Here is a 20,000-nt window from a genome sequence, read left to right as displayed (position 1 = left end):
TATACAAGCTCATAGTATATTTTATGAGCTTCATGTATATCTGCTATTTTTTGGAAAATCATGACAATTTGTGCAAATCTTTGAATATATATATTTTTTAAAGGAAACATTTTTATTTCAAATCTTTGCTTTTGAGGGTCCCTGGAACAACAGAAATACATTTAACCAAAGAAGACAAAATACAAAAATGTCTATTAACCTAAAACGTTTCCTTCTACACTATTTGTTTTAAAAGAATGAACAGGACACACACACACACACACACACACACACACACACACACACACACACACACACACACACACACACACACACACACACACACACACACACACACACACACACACACACACACACACACACACACACACACTAAATCACATTCACTTTCAATGTCAAAACATTTTCTAAAGTTGCAAAAATAGCCGATCTACAATTGGCTAGATTGGCTATTTTTGCTACTTTTGCGTGACACAGAGTATGGTATTAATTTACAATTAATAAGTAAATACATAAATAAATAAAAAGTTGAATATGTAGTCACAAGGTTTGTGTCTGACAGCAACAATACCGTGCTCTTATGAAGTCAGAATGGTTGCAGCCAAAACTGCATGCATTGCAGGCTCCTCCGTGCACGGCTTTGGGCTTCACGTGCGCTGATATATCCATAATAGGAACGGCATTTCAACGCCTCCGTGCACGCCCCTCCTCCGTGCGCGGCCCTGGGGGGCTCTATACGTGCGCTGCCATCTCCATATAGGAACGGCATTACAACGGCTCTTACAGTAATTGTGATATCGAGCGCGGTGCTGATGTGTGTGTCGCCCATAACTCTGATACACCCTGATGCTGAGAGCATAACTCTGATACACCCTGATGCTGAGAGCATAACTCATAAAGAACCCACATACTGTACCTGCTGTCTGTCTGCCTGCATGACTGTCTGCCTGCATGGCTGCATGGCTGTCTGTCTGTCTGTCTGTCTGCCTGCATGCCTGCATGGCTGCATGGCTGTCTGCCTGCATGGCTGCATGGCTGTCTGCCTGCATGGCTGTCTGTCTGCATGGCTGCATGGCTGTCTGCCTGCATGGCTGCTGCATGGCTGCTGCATGGCTGCATGGCTGCATGGCTGCATGGCTGCATGGCTGCATGGCTGCTGCATGGCTGCATGGCTGCTGCATGGCTGCGTGGCTGCATGGCTGCTGCATGGCTGCATGGCTGCTGCATGGCTGCTGCGTGGCTGCATGGCTGCTGCATGGCTGCATGGTTGCTGTATGGCTGCATGGCTGAATGGCTGCATGGCTGCTGCATGGCTTGGCTGCTGCATGGCTGCTGCATGGCGTGGCTGCTGCATGGCTGCTGCATGGCTGCTGCATGGCTGAATGGCTGCTGCATGGCTGCTGCATGGCTGCTGCATGGCTGCTGCACCCAAAAAGACACCCAAAAAGACACCCAAAAGGGCACTCAAAAAGTGCTCCCAAAAGGAGGCAAAAGGCACCCTGAGGGAGTAAAAAAGGCACCCAAACGGACCTGTGCCTCTTTTTTACCCCCTCAGCGTGCATCCATCCATCGATCCTGCCTCTCTGCCAACCGTTCCAAACCCCGTCTCCTCCCCCTCCCCCCCTCCCCCCCCTCCTCCCCCCTCCGCCCCGTTCCCGATAACATGACGTCAGGCCCTCAATGCGCCACTCCTCGAAATAAAAAAATCCACGATTAAGCATTTTTCTGTTGGCTTGTTGATTGACGAGCAGAAAGGAAGGGAAGGGAAGGCAGGAGGGTTGTTAATGCAACAACACCGCAGCCATCATGCCAAGATGCCAGGCTGCATGTCCGAGACCCTCCCTATGCGGGACTATTTTCAGCCTCCGATCGGTCGCACAAAGTGTCCCGACACCATTATTATTAGACCTTTCAATCGGACTCTTTCTGGTTCACCACGTTTTTTTTTCTTGTCTCTGTAACGCAAGTCGCCGAGAGGAAGCGGTGGAAGGTTTCTGCCATTAGCGATGGAAGACGTAGCCTACTCCCATTGGTTACTTAAGTAGAATGAGTAATACCGCGACATAGAAATACTCCGTTACATGTCAAAGTGCCGCGGTACCCAAAATTAGTGTCAGGGTGCTTACGTTTTAGCACTTTTACTCGAGTGATAAAAGTGCAAAAAGTGTCGTGGTCAAAATGCGCTTTAAGTATACGTAAAAGTAAAAGTACTCGTTAGGCGTAGTTGTACCTTTCAGGCTGAGGGTGACGGTGTGTCTCTGTAACGCTAGCGGCTCAGGGGAAGTGGACCAGGGATTCGTTTCCTCAGGGTCAAGGAGGGGTCGAGGATGGAGGTTTGCCTGGCGCTTCGGGACGCGTGTAGATTACAGCCGCGTGACGCTGATGGACTCAACCCCCCCAACACACACACACACACACACACACACACACACACACACACACACACACACACACACACTCTCAGAAACCTCTTATCTCCATATTTCAACTTTTAATGTTTTTCGTAAAGTAACGCTATAATTCGTCATACCACAGTGTCACACAAAAAGGAGCAAAAATAGCCGATCTACAAGTTCACGATGCGTCGCTTATAGATCGGCTATCTTTGAAAACATTTAAAAGTTAAAGTGCACGCGCGCGCGCGTGCGTGTGTGTGTGTGTGTGTGTGTGTGTGTGTGTGTGTGTGTGTGTGTGTGTGTGTGTGTGTGTGTGTGTGTGTGTGTGTGTGTGTGTGTGTGTGTGTGTGTCTGTGTGTGTCTGTGTCTGTGTCTGTGTCTGTGTGTGTGTGTGTGTGTGTGTGTGTGTGTGTGTGTGTGTGTGTGTGTGTTTTATAAGCATTGAACCAATGAAAGGTAAGTAAAACAAGAGCTTGTGACTAAATAATAATAATAATAATAATAATAATAATAATAATAATAACAATAATAATAATAATAATAATAATAATAATAATAATAATAATAATAATAATAATAATAATAATAAGAGAACACATATTGTTTTGTTATATTTTCTGTAAAGTAACAGTTTTGGACATACAAGGTTTCCACATGACAATAATTGAAAGATGATGTATTCTGATGCCCCCCCCCCCCCCCCTCATATAGGGTTTCATGCTGATGGGACGTCCTGCCAGGTAATAGACCAGACTCCTCATGATGTCTATCAGTGACTCCTCATTCATTCAGCATGTTAGCTTACATTTATAGAACATTTGATCTCAACTTTAAGGATTCATCAACCCGTTCTTAACATCTAAATGTGTTCTTACCCAGGTGTGCTGAATGATTTAAATTAGACAACGCCCACAGGAACAATTGTAATGAGGTGATTTTCATAATGTTTCATGACATCATAGAAGGTACTTTGTTTCCCTGTTGTTTCTACAGGGTGGTCTTGGGGTGAATTTGACCCAACGTTAGTGTTAGAGGGTAAAACAAATCCCTTACGGTCAGCTGATGCAATTAGACTGTAACTTCACTGGACAAGGCTCTCATGTCCCAGGAATGGGTGAAAATTATTACCAAAAAAATGTATATATTCTTTTTAACAATTCCCACATTTGTCACAGATTTTGCTGCTTTTGTACAGGGTCTCCGCATGATATCTGTTTTTTTGTGAAATTTCATGTTGAAATATTAAAGAAGAGCAATTTGCCATGTATTGTTGTACTTTAATATATTTTGATGAGACATATTTTGTAATGGAATTTATGATATACCCATGACGTTGGTGTGACAATTCTCAACGTTAGTGTTCTAGGGCTAAACACCATATAAGGGCAGTTATCTGTGGATCCAGTCCGGGTCGTCTCCTTATTCAAATAGTGACATCAACATGAAGTTGACATTTGTCTCTTTTTAAATGCCCTACTGGGTTTAGTGATGTTATATCTTGTCAGAATCTTCTTGGTGTGTATGTGTTTATGTGCTAAAGAGACCTTGACAGCTGTTTCACCATGCAATGTCATTCAATGAGGAGACCATTTTTAGATTATCACTTTCTGAGCAATGTTGAAGAACTATTGACGAAATATGACCAAACTGTGGATAATTTCACCCACTCTACCTGTTATGTGATGAAGTTGAATTTCAACCTAGTGTAGGCCTACTGACACTAGGGATATCAAATACCCATAATGGCAAAACATTAACATTTGTGAATTGTGATGCCCTAAATGCTTTGTTAAGCCTAAATTATGCTCCATTTTACAACTGTGCCGCGTGGCAAAAAAAAGCTCCCAGCATGTCACATCTGCAACTGTGCTTGTGGATTGGCAATTTTCACCGGTCAACACCCGAAGTATAAATCAGGCTTTAGTAGAACTTTAAAATGGTCTGAACACATGATGCAATATCCTCCAGGGGTTTAGAGTTAGAATTGGGATCAATTGACTAATAGTATTTTTTTTGCCTTTTTTTTGCATAATGCTATTATGGGACCAACATGTGTAATGCTGTATTCATGGCTTAGCCTTAGGGTCATCACTGACCCTTACCAACCCAGTCTCCATGCTAAAACATTTGTATAACGTTTTGCGAGATTGCGAAATCGTACAATAAGAACGTTTCAGCATGGAGACTGGGTTGCCCTTACATACATATTTAGGAGATACACTGGTTAGAAACCTGTGAACCGTAAACAGTTTGATAAACACAACTCTCTATGTGTGTTGTGTTGTGTTGTGTTGTGTTGTGTTGTGTTGTGTTGTGTTGTGTTGTGTTGTGTTGTGTTGTGTTCTGTTGTGCTGTGCTGTGTTGTGTTGTGTTGTGTTGTGTTGTGTTGTGTTGTGCTGTGCTGTGCTGTGCTGTGCTGTGTTGTGTTGTGTTGTGTTGTGTTGTGTTGTGTTGTGTTGTGTTGTGTTGTGCTGTGCTGTGTTGTGTTGTGTTGTGTTGTGTTGTGTTGTGTTGTGTTGTGTTGTGTTGTGTTGTGTTGTGTTGTGTTGTGTTGTGTTGTGTTCTGTTCTGTTCTGTTGTGCTGTGCTGTGCTGTGTTGTGTGTTGTGCTGTGTTGTGTTGTGTTGTGTTGTGTTGTGTTGTGTTGTGTTGTGTTGTGCTGTGTTGTGTTGTGTTCCCTGATGAGCTAGTGCCATCTGCAACATCTGTTTGTTTGTCTGTCTGTCTGTCTGTCTGTCGGTCTGTGTGTCTGTCAGTCTGTCAGTCTGTCTGTCTGTCTGTCTGTCTGTCGACATCCAAATGTTGTCTCTGCGAGCTAAGCCATGTCCACACGCACACGCACACGCACACGCACACGCACACGCACACGCACACACGCACACGCTCACACGCACACGCTCACACGCACACACGCACACACACACACGCACACGCACACGCACACGCACACGCACACGCACACACACACACACACACACACACACACACACACACACACACACACACAAGGACAGATACACACACATAGATTAGCTGTCTCTCTCTCGCTCTCAAATCAGCAGTTGTGACACTGTCTGATGAAAATGTCCATTGATTACTGTCTCTATCAACTGTCCATGATTATCACCCTGACACACACTCACTCACTCACACACACACACACACACACACACGCACACGCACACGCACACGCACACACACACACACACACACACACACACACACACACACACACACACACACACACACACACACATGCCTCTCTGCTAGCTAGCCACCTATGAGCTGATGGAACATCAGTGTAACACAAACGATGCATTTCGGCTCCATCGTTTCCTTTGTTAAAAACCATTATCCAACAAATCACCACCTTGTGACATTGTGAGGTTTTTAATGAAGGAACATGCTGTTTGTTTGCGTTCAAAACAATAACGCTATAACCGTGAGTATCTTTACACTGACAAACAACAATACCACACACACGCACACGCACACGCACACACGCACACACGCACACACGATTGTTTCTCTCCAGCTGGTAAGGTCCAACTTTTGGCATTTTTAAATGAACAGTCAGAACGTTGGTCTCGTTACAGTAGTACTGAGCTTTAGGAGAGAGAGAGTTACACTAATGAGAGAGAGAGAGAGAGAGAGAGAGAGAGAGAGAGAGAGAGAGAGAGAGAGAGAGAGAGAGAGAGAGAGAGAGAGAGAGAGAGATGGAGAGAGATTTTTTGTTATCGCTTTGGCAATGTAAATGGATGTTTCCCCATGCCAATAAAGCCTCTTTGAATTGAATTGAGAGCGATATAGAAAGAAAGAGTGAATGAGACAGGGAGAGAGAAAGAGAGAAAGAGACAAAGAGAGAAAGAGGGAGAGAGATGAATAGTGAATGATAGCAAAGGAGTGACTGAGAGAGAGAGAGGCTCCATACACAGTAAAATACATTAGTATGTCAACGTTAAAATGTAATTTAGATAGCATGTCGTCGCCTTGCTAAACTAATGGCCTATGCCATTTTTTAAAAAGTTTATCAGGAAAAATTAAAAACTGATATATTTCTTAATCATTTCACCCAAAATGTTTATAACAAATTATGACTATTTAAATAGAAATAACACTGTCTGTTAGGATTAAATCTGACTTAGGCCAAAACAAATAAAAATGGCCTAAATCAGTAAATAATTTGGCCTAAGTCACAAAACCATGTGACTTAGGCCAAAAAAAAATGCCTATTTTGGTCTAAGTCACACCAGGGAGTTACAGTAGGCCATTATACTAAAAGGGGAAGGAACAGCATGATCCTTTTCAATTAGGAGACATTTTACCAGAGGTGGTCAGTGTCATGAGGAGATGACTTAGGAAAAAATATCATTTTCCTCAAAAAATGACTTAGGCCATTAGTTTAGCAAGGTGACAATGTTATTTAGGCAGAAGCCAGGTTCATGTGTTTAGCTGGTATCTTATAGTTTCTATAGTTTCAATGTACATATTATTTAATATTTTGATATTATGTAGTTTAGACTGTTGCTACGTTCATAGTTTACCTGTGATCCTATAGTTCAGGGGTTCTCAACCTTTTCAGGCCGCGACCCCCAAAATAATGATATTATTTCCCGCAACTTTGATTGATTGAAATTTTTATTAGGCAAAAGAATGTAAAACAACACAGTTACATTTATAATGCTTTTGTCTAAAAGGTCCGGCCAAAAAAGTCCTTGCGGACTTGTTTCCGTTGGGGTCCTTGAATTAATTTCATAGACATATATAGTAGCAACCAAACAGTTAAAAAATCAATATGAAAATACAGATAATACAGAAAAAATACAACTATGTACCAAAAAAAAGGAGCATGACATTTTTTTTAATAAAAAATAAATGTACAAAAAAAGGGGGGGGGGGTGAAGCATGGAAAAATAACGATTATATACAAAAAATGCATGAGGAAATACAAAATATGTACAAAAAAGAGGAGGGGGGGGGGGTCGTCTGTCTACAGGGAAACTGGTACTATCTCCTCTTTCGGCCTCCAGAAAGATGAGTTTTTAGGGCTGTTTTGAATGAGCCCAGCAAACTGCATTTTTTGAGGGATGGGGTTAGACTATTCCATTCCTTGGTGGCTGTGCTATAGAAGGAGAATTTGCCCATGTTTGTTTTATGGGTGGGTGGTACCAGATTGTTGTTTACGCTCCCTCTAGTTTCGTGGCTGTGGGTGTCACTAACTTTTTCGAGGTATTTATACAGATATGCGGGTATAGGGGGCATTTCGGGCAAATCTGCATTTACAATTTTGAAGACCAGACCCATTTTTAGTTGTTTAACCCTGTCTTCCACCCTGAGCCAGCCTAGGCTGGCAAAGTGAGTGGGAGAGAGGTGGGTCATGGGCCCCAGTCCGAGAAGTAGTCGCGCGCGCAAATTGTTTTTGCGGTTCTGGGCGGATTGGGTTTGTTTTTTCCCGGTTTTTGGTTACTTTATTTCGGTTTTAGGGTTAGGGTTAGGGTTAGGTTATTTAATTATAATAGGTTATTTGATAATTATTAGGGTTAGGGTTAGGGTTAGGGTTCCTAATGTTAATAATGAAATATTTGTATCTTGAATTTAGTAAATTAACTGATAAAACATGAATTAATAATAACATAAAACAATATTTTGTAAAAAAAAAATTATAAACATTTGTTTTATAATTTTTTTTACATTCACCAAAAAAATCTGGCGACCCCCCCACATTATTTGGCGACCCCCCTGGGGGTCGCGACCCCCAGGTTGAGAACAACTGCAGTTTACTGAGACACTACACTCTCTATATTCTATGTATGTGTTTACCTTGTTTACTGTAAGTTATATTATATTATATATACATTCTATGTATGTGTTTACCTTGTTTACTGTAAGTTATATTATATTATATATATATTCTATGTATGTGTTTACCTTGTTTACTGTAAGTTATATTATATTATATATACATTATATGTATGTGTTTACCTTGTTTACTGTAAGTTATATTATATTATATATACATTCTATGTATGTGTTTACCTTGTTTACTGTAAGTTATATTATATTATATATACATTCTATGTATGTGTTTACCTTATTTACTGTAGATTATATTATATTATATACATTCTATGTATGTGTTTACCTTGTTTACTGTAAGTTATATTATATTATATACATTCTATGTATGTGTTTACCTTGTTTACTGTAAGTTATATTATATTATATATACATTCTATGTATGCATGTGTTTACCTTGTTTACTGTAAGTTATTCTGGATAAAGAAAATTGGAAATGGTAAAATCCTCAGTAATTAATATATCTATTCATAACTATTTACACATGGAAGTGGGTCCATGTGTGTTTACACACTGTGTGAGCTAGATTATCTGTCTACTGTTCTGTCCTTCTGGGGACAGACAGACAGACAGACAGACAGACAGACAAACAGACAGACGGTTCCAGCGGACTGACCGCTTGTCCTGACCGCTCCGTTCTGCTGCTCTCACTGCTGGGAACACAGAGCAGAGAACCAGCTACCGCTGGGCTATAAATAATAGATGTCTGCTCCTCTGTCACTTCCCCTAGCATGTCATGATGGCCCTGCACGCACGCACGCACGCACGCACGCACGCACGCACGCACGCACGCACGCACGCACACACACACACACACACACACACACACTATTTCCAACCATAAAACAACCATTTGTCTTGTGAGGAAAATGTGTCCAATGTCACAACGTATAGTAATACACACGCACGCACGCACACGCACACACACACACACACACACACACACACACACATGTTGTTCTTTGTGTTTTATTTTGAAAGGCTCACTTTCAGACAGGAAGTGGTTCATCTTGAATACGGTGGCTTGACTTGAACTTTGAGGACAATAGGAAATGTTTGGTGAGGTCTAGGAGGTATCTAGGAGGTACACAGTTTCTGACAGCATTTATTTGTAGAAAAAGGGTATTTTTTCAGTTTGATTATTATTTTGGACAATGTTGGAATCAATAAATATTTAGTTAGTTAAAAGACAATTCTTCTCAACACCTTTTATTTGGAAATAAAACGAGTCATGACACCCCGGGCCTTCACCATGGAATAGAGGTTTGGTCTTAAAATGCTTCTACAATATATATATACATGTGACACTATAGTATGGAATATATATATATATATATATATATATATACATGTGACTCTATAGCATGGAATTATTCCACTGGTCTTTATTTGAAGTGACAGTGAGTTGATGCAGTATTTGACAGCATCAGTGTGTGAATTAAATGTTTGTTTGTTTGTTTGTTTGTTTGTTTGTTTGTTTGTTTACACATTGTCTTTGGTAATAATATGTTGGATTCATGCTTGTGCGTGTGCGTGTGTGCGTGTGTGCGTGTGTGTGTGCGCGCACACTTGGCAGTACCCCTGCAGTACCCACAGTGCATGATGAGAACAGACACACTAGTTGTGTAGTGTGTGTTGTGTAGTGAACAGACTACACACTAGAGTTGTGTAGTGAACAGACTACACACTAGCTTCAGCCATCCAACAACTGAAATAATGGATTATTTACATATGCAGCTGTGCTGCAATACAGATGAATGATGAACAGCTGGATGGGGGAGGGGGAGGGGGGGGGCAAAGAAAACAGCAGGTGTTGTTGAGGAGGGAGGTGGGGGGAGGAGGGGGAGGGGTGTTGGTTTTAAGAGGAGAGAAACACATTTTCTTGGTATAGTTCCTTCATATGGGTTTCAGGTCTATTGTTTTTGTATCTTTGATTAGATTCCTATCAAACGTCCCTGATCTAATGGAGGGAGGGGGGTCTCTGGTCTAATGGAGGGAGGGGGGTCCCTGATCTAATGGAGGGAGGGGGGTCTCTGGTCTAATGGAGGGAGGGGGGTCTCTGGTCTAATGGAGGGAGGGGGGGGGTCTCTGGTCTAATGGAGGGAGGGGGGTCTCTGGTCTAATGGAGGGAGGGGGGTCTCTGGTCTAATGGAGGGAGGGGGGTCCCTGGTCTAATGGAGGGAGGGGGGTCTCTGGTCTAATGGAGGGAGGGGGGTCCCTGGTCTAATGGAGGGAGGGGGGTCCCTGGTCTAATGGAGGGAGGGGGGTCTCTGGTCTAATGGAGGGAGGGGGGTCTCTGGTCTAATGGAGGGAGGGGGGTCTCTGGTCTAATGGAGGGAGGGGGGTCTCTGGTCTAATGGAGGGAGGGGGGTCTCTGGTCTAATGGAGGGAGGGGGGTCTCTGGTCTAATGGAGGGAGGGGGGTCTCTGGTCTAATGGAGGGAGGGGGGTCTCTGGTCTAATGGAGGGAGGGGGGTCTCTGGTCTAATGGAGGGAGGGGGGTCTCTGGTCTAATGGAGGGAGGGGGGTCTCTGGTCTAATGGAGGGAGGGGGGTCTCTGGTCTAATGGAGGGAGGGGGGTCTCTGGTCTAATGGAGGGAGGGGGGTCCCTGGTCTAATGGAGGGAGGGGGGTCCCTGGTCTAATGGAGGGAGGGGGGTCTCTGGTCTAATGGAGGGAGGGAGGTCTCTGGTCTAATGGAGGGAGGGGGGTCCCTGGTCTAATGGAGGGAGGGGGGTCTCTGGTCTAATGGAGGGAGGGGGGTCTCTGGTCTAATGGAGGGAGGGGGGTCTCTGGTCTAATGGAGGGAGGGGGGTCCCTGATCTAATGGAGGGAGGGGGGTCGTACATTGGCCACTTACTTGGTAATTGGAAGGTTCCTGGTTCGATCCCTTATGGGTATTATAATAATATCATTGTCAAAGTGTCCTTGAGCAAGACACTGTGTGTGTGTGTGTGTGTGTGTGTGTGCGTGCGTGCGTGTACAGTACAGAGAATGTTAAAGGTGCAGAACTTTCTACAAGGGCCTTTTTTTTTGCCAGAATGTAGTTTGACATTTCCAGCGGCTCTGTGCTTTTGCTGTACTGAGTATCAAGTGGAGATGAGAGAGAGATGAGAGATGAGGCATAAACAATACTGCAGTGGTTCTCAAACTTTTTCATGTAATAAATTATGTTATTTTTTTGGGCTACCCTAACCCTGTCTCAAAAAAAAATTGTGCCAGGATTTTTCCAAAAATGGCAGATCTACAAGCTCATGGTGCGGCTTTGAATAACCATATGGTTGAAGTGGTTAAAACTATTGTGACGCCATATTACCTAGTTTGGCAGGTGACCCCCAGGTAGCCCCCCCCCTCCAAGGACCCCTGGGGGTCCCCGGGCCCCACTTTGAGAACCAATACAACAGGCCATGTGTTTCTACACAGAGCTGGCAGTTCCTTCAGGCAGTTCTCTTGAGCGATGCCTTCATGTGCCTCATGGAGAGGAAAGGAGGCCTTCCAGTATAAATGTTACATCCATGGTCTGGAGCAGGTGATGATGTAAAGCCTTTATATTTACACACTCACTCCAGAGGGACAAGAGAAACCTCTTATGTCTGTGTATTTTAAAGTTTTTTCGTAAATTAATTCCGTACTTTGCCATTCTATGTCATACAAAAGTAGTAAAAATAGCCGATCTACAAGCTCAAAATGCGTCACAGTGCGACGCGTTTTGAGATCTGCTATTTTTGCTATTTTTTTGCATTTAAATGCATTTAGTTATACTTAGACCCTCCAGAAAAACGCGGGCTAAAATCCTTGATTTTGCGATGAAATATGCGGGTGTTTTTGCAATTTTATGCGGTGAAATTGCGGGAAGTTGCAAAATATGCGGAAAGTTGTGAAATATGTGGCAATATGCAAAATATGCAAAATATGCAAAATATGCAAAATATGCGATATGCGAAAAGTTGCGAAAAATGCGAAATATGTGAAAAGTTGCGGAAATATACGATGCGATGCGCATATTATGCGATGCGGCCTTATTGAAAAAACGTTACCCCCGCCCGCATAATTATGCGCCATTTTGCTGATTATGCGGTAAATTCTGCGATCGCATAATCGCATTTTTATGGAGGGTCATTTAAGTCATTTAAGCTACTAATATAGACTGAAGTAATCAAAGCGGGTCATGTTTAAATGTTTAGAATCATAACAGCTGAAATCAATAATATGTCAGTATTCTGATATTAACCTGCGGGACGCATTAAGTGAAGGTGGGGTCATGTATGGTCTGTAGAGAGAGGGAGTCCATTTGATGTCTAGGTGTGTGTGCCTGATACAGTACAGTAGATTAAAGTACAGTACAGTAGATTAAAGTACAGTACAGTAGATTAAAGTACAGTACAGTAGATTAAAGTACAGTACAGTAGATTAAAGTACAGTACAGTAGATTAAAGTACAGTACAGACCCAGTAGGCCACACCTGAGGCCAGTGGCGTCCCGTTAAACCCACCAGCTATACCTACTGTACCCTCCATCACTCGCTCTTCACCAAGCGGAGCGCTGAGCCCATCTCTCTCTCTCTCTCTCTCTGTCTCTCTATGTCTCTCTCTCTATCTCTCTCTCTCTCCATCTGCAGTGTAATGGCATCAAATCACGGCCCGCAGCAAACAAACCCTGACACCTCCTCTCATCTGGGACTGACTCTGGGACAGCTGTGTGTGTGTGTGTGTGTGTGTGTGTGTGTGTGTGTGTGTGTGTGTGTGTGTGTGTGTGTGTGTGTGTGTGTGTGTGTGTGTGTGTGTGTGTGTGTGTGTGTGTGTGTGTGTGTGTGTGTGTGTGTGTGTGTGTGTGAGTGAGATGTATGCAGATGACAGCGACATGCGCTCCTGTCACAGGAGACATGGGTTGTAGTTAGCAGTGTGTAGTACTGTGTGTGTAGTAGAGTGTGTCATAGTGTGTCGTTAGCAGTGTTGCTGCAGGCTCATCTGAATGGCTGCAGTAAGAACTCTATTAATAGTTAGATACCTTTCAGCACCTATTATACTGAGACCTGGATGATAGAGAGACACGGAGAGAGAGAAGGAGAGGGACAGAGAGAGAGGGGGGAGGGAGGCAGACAGACAGACAGACAGACAGACAGAACATGCTGTGTATAATATAATATACCAAGATCAAAAGCACGTGTACATACGCTCTTTTTTTGCACTCTCTCTATTTCTTTTTTGATCTTATTTGACTGTTTTATTATTAATAGTGTTATCATTATTACAGTAGCTATGCTGCTGCATTGTGTGAAGGAAGACAAACACAAAAAAAACTAGTTGGAACAACATATTTTCAGATTGGGTCCGCGGCCAAATACATGTCATTTAGGGGGTCCTTGACATGAAAAAGTTAGAGAACCACTGATATTACAGCAACTTAAGTTTAAAAAAAAAAGACTGTTAGGATTTAGAAGACATTTGTAGAATCCCCAGAAGCAAAGATTTGAGTTACAAATGTTTGCAAATATATATTATGATTTTTCAAAAATAGCAGATCTACAAGCTCGTACGAGCTTGTAGATCTGCTATTTTTGAATAGCCAAATACATCTAAAATGGTGGGCTGCACGTGGGAAGGGAAGGCTTGTTTTTAAATGAAGGTTTCAGGGTTTAAATTTTCATCAGTCCCCTAAATTAAAAATGTGAACGGTCATCATTTATTTGTCACACAGAGAGCCCCCGACGTCACTTCAGCTTAGGATGTGACTTCAGAGTAACTAAGTACTTTTACTGCACTATGTGACCTTCCTCTTCTACCTCCGATTCGAACCCGGTTTCCTGTGCAAGTGATTTTTACAATTGAGCTAATAGGGCCTGCCTGCTTGCTCAGGGGATACATTGAATCATGACCAATCAGGTCAAAATTCATGTCAAGGTGAGACATGACCTTTGACCTGATTAAAGCGCTACGATGGACCGCTTGGTGCTGAACAGAGATCCATCCTGGACCGTTTGGTGCTGAACAGAGATCCATCCTGGACCGCTTGGTGCTGAACAGAGATCCATCCTGTACCGCTTGGTGCTGAACAGAGATCCATCCTGGACCGTTTGGTGCTGAACAGAGATCCATCCTGGACCGCTTGGTGCTGAACAGAGATCCATCCTGGACCGCTTGGTGCTGAACAGAGATCCATCCTGGACCGCTTGGTGCTGAACAGAGATCCATCCTGGACCGTTTGGTGCTGATGTGACAGGGGGGAAAACGGGGTATTCTTATTATTTTTATGTTATCTATTTACGCATGTTTTTCATCTCTAACCCCTTTTAAAGCCTGTATTATGATGTCTTAATGTATTCGTTTATTGTTGGACAATGTTTTCCCCCGGTCCCCAAGCCACTTAGCAGCAGTCTGAGTGTCAATGACAGCTAACAGCTGAGACAATGACAGCCACTCGGGCGTGGTCCCCACTGCCCAATCCCCTAGTAGGCGACGTCACCGGCGGCCAATCGAGAGCGAGGAGGGCGCGGTGAGCAGGACATGAACTAGGGCCGCGCTCATTCAAAAAGGAGACAGCGAGGTGGAAGGTTGTGTGTAGGAGCTGGTGAGGAAGCCGAGTGTGAACCCGAGAAAAGACCAGTGCATTTGGGGTGGTAAGAGGGACCCAGGGCGAGTACTCACACCACTGAGACGGCACGAGACAGTGTGAGACGCCGTGTGGACGAGGAACCCTGCGAGAGACCAGAGCTACAGAGGAGGAGATGAGCCTGGAAAAGCAGTGAATTCAACAGTAACCAAGTGATCGAACGGAGCGGGACCTGGAGCGAGCCAAGGACGACGGGGTGGCGTACAGTGTTGCACGCGCAACCAACGCAGCGATTAACCTGCCGTCGTTGTAAGTACTGTTTATTGCAACACTAGCTGTGTAAACCCACTGAGTCAGAGTCCTCGCAGTATATTATCTGGGAACGGATGAACTGGCCCTGTCTTTGTGATTTCAGATCGATGATGATGAAGATGTTGACGTAGAAGAAACAGAAGATTACCGCTTGGTCCTCCCCCCACAGAGAAATCCCCCCATTTGTACTCAGTATTTGGTCTTCATTTATTTATAGCACATTATAGTACTTTAACAGCATTTGGCACTTTACTTACAATTAAGTTATTGATGCGCTCTGTCATTTGCACAATTGCTATATTTGCACAATTCCAGCCCCTTTCTCTTTTGTATTGCATTTTAGTTAGTTAGTTGGCGCCATAGGATTATTTTAGGATTGTATTGTGTTTTCTTTCTTATTTGTATTTTAAAGGCACAGAGGCCTCATTGTATTAGGGAAATTCGAAATAAATGTATATTCACCCTTTTTAGCCATTTGTCAGTCTCCGTTTCCTCCTGGGTTTTTAAAAGTGTTGTTCTCAATTAAGTTTAAGTACTTACCTGGTTTTAACTCCAACCTGTGTAGAGCCTGGAAAGAAAGGTGTTAGTAGAGGAGTTCTTAGGCTCCTATAACAAACCTGAGTGGCGTAGTCTGCAAGTGATCGTTCCATTGGTATTCACGATAATTATGCACCCCGCACTTTAATGTGTAACTTATATTTTATTATTGTGAATCCAATGTGAATATAATTGAAAGGATTAAAAAGGGTGCCATTCAATTGGCAAGTCAAATGTGACACAGTTGATGTACCGTTACACTGAACAGAGATCCATCCTGGACCGCTGCACTGAGTAGAGATGACATGATGTGACCTGGAACATCTGGAACATCTGGAACATCTGGACAGGCTTATAGGATCACTTATTGGACTGAACCGCCACGCTCCTCCAATGCACAGCGTCAATGTAAACACCAGATCATATCTCTTCTATAAACTGTACACTTTGTGGTCTCTGTGCGGTGGAAAGCTCATACGTCCAGAACTGTTACCTTTCAGGATTGAAATAAAAAAACAAAAGTAGCAGATCTACAAGTTTAAAACATGGATCTGCTACTTTTGATGCTTTTGTGTGACGCTGTAGTATAAGATCAAATAGGGCGTTAATTTACGCAAAAACACAAAAAGTTTAAATATAGAGATAAGAGGTTTCTGCCCGACAACACCGATATACATGTAGGCGTACATCAACGCCCTGTACTTTGTACATCTACAAGCGCTGGTAGATCTTCGCTGTATTTGAACATCTTTGTAAGTGAAAGTGTTTACTGTATAAGTGCCTGTGGATGTTTATCATTTTTTAACCGCTGAAAGATTATTGACATATTGACGTTCAAAAGCATTTACATTACCTTTACATTACCTTTAAAAGACGTCAACATTGATAAATAGGCCACAAAAACAGCTGAAGCTTGCTTCCATTGTGGTCCATAAAAGACGTTTAACGTCAATCAAACAAACAAACAAACAAACAAAGTTAAGAGAGTTCTCTGTCACATTTATTCTGGCAGTATCCAGTAATAACCAATTTCTGGGGAGATATATTTAATTTGTTCTCCAGAGACAATTGGAAAGTGATATTCAGCCAGATTGCAGATTCCATCAGAAACACATGCTTAAGGCAGGTATGGTTGCTGCCAAAAAATGTTATACTATTAAACTGGCAGTCTCCAACTCCTCCATGTTTCAAGAGATGTCTCAACAAGATGCTCGTTGGAAGAAAAAAAAAAATCCGTCACGGAAAGAATACACAAGCTCAATTCCAAGTTGAGTAGCCTATGTGATCTGGATATCTGGCTGCATCTTTCACTAATAGACTCTTAACTGTAGTAGTAGTAGTGGTGGTAGTAGTGGTGGTGGTGGTGGCGGTAGTAGTAGTACCCCTTTGGTTTGAGGATCCAATGGTTAGCTAGTCAGAAGTGCTTTTTAAAGGAGCATTTCACCCCTGGAAGAACTTACAGTCACTCAATGTTAATAATATTTGTAGTAGATAACAGTAGCACATTTTTAAATTTGCACCCTATGGCCAGAACAATATAGAAGTATGTGTTTTTGACTGGGGTTTGACTGGACTGCTGCATTACTACAATGACCATAATGCTTTGGGGCACTGCCCTTCCTTGTGGGGAGGGGAGGATGCGTGGGGGTGTGGTCTACATTGTAACTTTCCCCTCCCAGTTCTCACTACATCAACACATGTTGATGTTGTCATCAACATCAACCAGTGTTGCCATGTCTGCTTATTATAAGCGACTCTGGGACTTTGTAAATATTGGTAGTTGTGGGTTACTTTTTTTGGGCTTGTTTTTAAATACATAAATAAAATAATTGTGTACTTGTACCACGGACCCTCATCTGAAATTATAATTTCTGCCATCGACCCCTGTACCAGATTTGTGTTGTTAAAATGTTTCAAAAATATTCCATACATTTAGCGCTTTTTTTCCTCAACATTTCTTAGAAAATAGCAGATCTACAACCTACACATCTATTGTGTTCTGTATTGATTGCATCTTTTAGCAAACTAAATACCATGTGTAAATTAGCAGAGTAGCACAAACGTGTGTGTGTGTGTGTGTGTGTTCAACATTCCTTCCCAGTTCCCACCATGAAGACAGTCCGGTGCTGGTAACGTCCATCTATAGTCGGGACATCCATGACGATGAGGCATAGTCAACAATATAATAATAAAACAAAACGTTTCATAATCATGTCATGTGTGATTCCTTATTTCTGAGAACATAATGTTTCACTGTCATTTCCAGTTATATTCTTTGGACTAAACTTATAGAACACATGATGGCCATTACTTTAGAATAGATGACATGCTAATGTCCAAATACTCTTGTCATACACAGCCTAATCGTTTTTTGTTTTTGTATTCAACTGAGACCGTTTCAGGCTTTCAATTGGTGTATATGGATAATATTAGGTTTTACTATAGCCTATTGTATCTAAAGACCAGTAAAGTTGAATCCAATGTGCTGGGGTCCCCAGAAAAATAATGATTACATGTAGAAGTAAATACTAACAGAATGTACAAGAGTTTCACTATTATATCTGTAATGCTTACAGTCATGTAATTATGTACTATTCTGCCAAATGAAAGACCATCTCCTATCCTATATCATGAAAAAGTTCAAAAGAACCCTTATAGAATTGGGTGTTCATACATTTTGTCATTATAAATGCTTACACAATGTAGAATATACCAATGAGTAGAGCAAGCAGTGTGTAAATGTAAATGTTTATTTAGAAAAATAATATATATGGCTGTAGTCCCAGGTCTTCATCAGTAGTTCCTTCATTTTTGCAGGCTGATGACAACTTTCTGTCCTGTCATTGGAAAGAACACATTAGATTAGACTTGTAGTTTACATGGATATCATCCGACGTGATGCCTAATGTATTCTTAGTTGCATGCGCACCGAAAATAGCAGACCTACAAGCTCACAAAGTGTCGAGTCTGCGACGCGTTGTGAGCTTGTAGATCTGCTATTTTTGGGACTCGGCGACGTCATGAAAATCAGTAGCTCTGAAACATGTCAGTCATGGCGGAGCTTCAACCTGGTGTTTAAACTTTCTTTCTACATGTACATCTACATAAACATTTAGATTTCAAATATAAAGTCCTGACCTCATGCCACGGATGTTACAATTTGAATCGGGTGGGTCTTTAGCTGATTCTTTGGTTGATTTTTAATTCCTCACTGTATTGCCTATTTTAATGTTGTTTTATGCTTTTGCTTTTATTTAATTTTATTTTATTTTTGTTTGCTTTATTGTTAAATTGGTTGTAACTGTAATTGTAATCTTGCTCTGTAAAGCACTTTGAGCTGCATTTCATGTCATGAAAGGTGCTATACAAATAAAGTTTATTATTATTATTAAGTACCAGTATCTTCCGTATTGTTTAATAAAAAGCATTTTAATCCAATCGGTGGTCATTTTCTCCTTATGCTTTCAATTACGCGACCCTATCGGTTGGGATGTGTATTGCACTCTGATACATTATACATCTATGAGAAAATGGCCACCGTTCGGATTTAAACGTTTTTTATTGAACAATACGGAAGATACGGGTACTTAGACCCACCCGATTACAATTGTAACATCCGTGGCAACGGGGTAAGAACTTTATATTTGAAATCTGACCGTTTATGTAGATGAACGGGCTGTAAATGGAAAAAGTGCCAAAACCAGGTTGAAGTTTCGCCATGACCGTCATGTTTCAGGGCTACAGTCAAAGTAAACAATAACTAACTTTCCGTATGCACGCCACGGCTCCACAAATCCAATAATAAAAGATTGATGCCAGCACTCACGTTGTGTCCCTCATGTATAGGATAGGACAGGCTACTGTGTATGTTCCACCAAGAATCATCTCGACGCGTTGCTGCTCCTCGTCCGCCACAACTGCTGCCTGCCTGGCTGCTTGAGCAGCAGCCGCGGCCGCCTCTTCCTCGTCCCTGCGCTGGAGCTGTTCATCGCTATACTCCGGTTCAAATAGATAGCCCTGCTGTATTTCAGAATCAGCAATAACTTGCAAATAGTCATCTTCCTCCATGGAATCCTCTGACTCAGATGTGCGTGCTGACGCCATGATACAAATCTGAAGGGGTGGGGATTATTTACAACTCAAAACAAAGGGGTGGAGTCCAAGAAGGTTCAAGGTTGGACCAAATCTTGGGGACACCCCTTGGGGCTGTCTTTGGAGCTGGTCTGACTGAGACGCGTCGAGACAACATGTAGTGCGGAAAGGAATGAGACCATATGGTTGTGACGTAAATAACATCACGATATATTCGAAGATTACTAGATATCTAAAAACACATATTATACACAAAAAAAA

At 42.3% G+C, this 20,000-nt stretch overlaps 1 protein-coding gene and 1 pseudogene across 2 annotated transcripts in view; one reads left to right on the top strand and one right to left on the bottom strand.

The window, feature by feature from the left end:
• The window catches only part of kirrel3l (kirre like nephrin family adhesion molecule 3, like), a gene marked incomplete at both ends in the record, with an annotated part of 36,170 nt that extends 16,419 nt beyond the window's left edge, over nucleotides 1–19,751 (bottom strand). Inside the window, 5 exon segments of the mRNA XM_080427175.1 lie at nucleotides 1,044–1,422; nucleotides 14,185–14,456; nucleotides 14,890–14,943; nucleotides 15,651–15,667; nucleotides 19,474–19,751. Coding sequence (XP_080283301.1) covers nucleotides 1,044–1,422; nucleotides 14,185–14,456; nucleotides 14,890–14,943; nucleotides 15,651–15,667; nucleotides 19,474–19,751 — 1,000 coding nt within the window.
• Nucleotides 1–20,000, top strand: part of LOC308084327 (protein NLRC3-like) — a 297,537-nt pseudogene that overhangs the window by 201,231 nt on the left and 76,306 nt on the right. The gene's annotated exons all lie outside the window — the stretch shown is intronic.

The sequence above is a fragment of the Gymnoscopelus braueri genome, assembly GCF_963280865.1.
Source record: "Gymnoscopelus braueri genome assembly, chromosome: 4".
NCBI lineage: Eukaryota > Metazoa > Chordata > Actinopteri > Myctophiformes > Myctophidae > Gymnoscopelus > Gymnoscopelus braueri.
Note: the sequence above shows the minus strand (reverse complement) of the source record. Positions and strands in the feature narration are given on the sequence as shown.